This window comes from Morone saxatilis, unplaced genomic scaffold (assembly GCF_004916995.1).
Source record: "Morone saxatilis isolate NCDOM2014 unplaced genomic scaffold, NCSU_SB_2.0 Contig4, whole genome shotgun sequence".
Lineage (NCBI taxonomy): Eukaryota > Metazoa > Chordata > Actinopteri > Moronidae > Morone > Morone saxatilis.
This window is the reverse complement of record NW_023339984.1, coordinates 16,208,655-16,210,422: the sequence shown is the minus strand read 5'-3', so window position 1 is coordinate 16,210,422 and position 1,768 is coordinate 16,208,655. Positions and strand designations below refer to the sequence as shown.

The 1,768-nt window shown below is 42.2% G+C and overlaps 1 protein-coding gene across 1 annotated transcript in view; it reads left to right on the top strand.

Annotated features, from left to right (window-relative positions):
* dysf (dysferlin, limb girdle muscular dystrophy 2B (autosomal recessive)) overlaps positions 1-1,768 on the top strand; it is a gene marked incomplete in the record, with an annotated part of 75,045 nt that overhangs the window by 55,288 nt on the left and 17,989 nt on the right. Inside the window, 1 exon segment of the mRNA XM_035675816.1 lies at positions 1,408-1,536. Coding sequence (XP_035531709.1) covers positions 1,408-1,536 — 129 coding nt within the window.

Genomic DNA, 1,768 nt, shown 5'->3' with positions numbered 1-1,768 from the left:
TAGGATTGGTTGGTTTTGCTTCTGTCACAAAGACACCGCTGCTTCCATCCTTGTTATGACTCAGTTCACCTTTCTCCTTCCCATTTCACCTCCTCCCTCCTTTCACTTTCTCAAAATTCATTATACAAAAAGTGATAGCTGATCTTGGACTATGACCGGTTTTATTATATTGGTGGTCTAATGGGTAAAGTCTCGGACAAATTGACATTGAGGTTGGTCTTCTTGCTAAGTAAGTTAGCCTGCTGCTGGTGGTAGAGTGGTATCTTATCTAACGCTTAGCAAGAAAGCTATATCTATGTATTTGTACTTCAAGAAAGAGGTTTTCATGCATATATCATATATCAACCCTGCAACCCCTCTCCTTTCGTCTCCCCTCTCCCTCGGCGCTGGGTTTGGTGTTCGAGCAGTGAAATGAACCTCTGTTTCCAGACCTCTCATTTACATCATCCCCCCTCATCACTCTCTCTTTGTCCTGATCCCCATCCTGCTTTTCCAACTCTTTCACCCCTTCTCCACCCAAATCTTAGACCCATATACCCTTCATTCCTCTCATCTCCCTCCTCCCTCTTGTGCTCCTCATCTCCCCCACATCGCTCTTTCCTAACTCATTGTTCCCCGTGTTTAATTAAAAGAAGTTAGCCAGTATCCCAGTTTATTACGTACATTACTTACACAAACCACAAATTGTGCATCATATAAGTAATGACAGCTCTATACTGCAAAATTATGTGCCGTCAAATAATGAAATTGCGGCTCCACGTATTGGCTAATTATTTGGGGTGAATACTCCCCTGCTACTTTCTGTTTTGTTAGACTTATGCTGAAGTGAACCACTGTTTCCAGCTCGCTCTCTTGCTGCAAAGCTGTCATTATTCCATGATAGGAAAAGAATGAGGGAATGTGTGTGACTGATGTAAACAAACATGGCTAATGAAAACGAATGAATCTTTTTGTGCTTTTGACACATAGACGTCCCTGCCCAGATACAGCACGTACACATTCACATGTACACCCATGCACACACACACACACACACACTCATCTCGTGCCAGCGCCCCTGCAGTGTGAGTGTAATATAGTGTTGAGTGGCTTTTGGCTGAAGTTTAAATCCAATACCAGCGGAATTACGCTGGCCAATAATCAGCTATGATGCCATACCGACCTCCGCCAGGGTCCTTTGTCCTCCTCCCTCTCCTGCTGTTCTGATTCACTGCCTGCAGGTACCGCTGGAAGAGCACGTTCTTCTCTCGTTCCTGTCTTATTTTATTATCTTGTCTACCGGCTTTCAACCCCCCTCTCATCCCTCTCTCCATCTTTTACATACATCATTTTATCTGAGCATCACATGAACAATGCTGTCAAAACACAATGGAATAGGGTGTAATAAACTCCTCTCCTCTTCCTCAGGTGTATGATCGGGAGCTAGAGAAGGTCGATGGTTATGAAGGGCTCTCAGATTTCTGCAAGACTTTCAAACTGTACAGAGGAAAGACTCAAGATGAAGGAGAAGATCCTTCAGTTGTGGGAGAGTTCAAGGTAAAAAAAAAAAATTGTTTTCTTTTTGTTATATCCTCTCCAGTTCCGATATAACTGATACTTCTACACTACCTAGCACCCACCCCTCTAATTTATCTTTTTAATTATTTAATTGTCCTAGAGTTGCAAATATTAGTCGATTAATTTATTCGTTGTCAACCTGTTAAATTAATCTTCCGCTATTTTGATAATCCATTAATCGGTGTGATTCATTCTCTGATTTTAGCTTCTC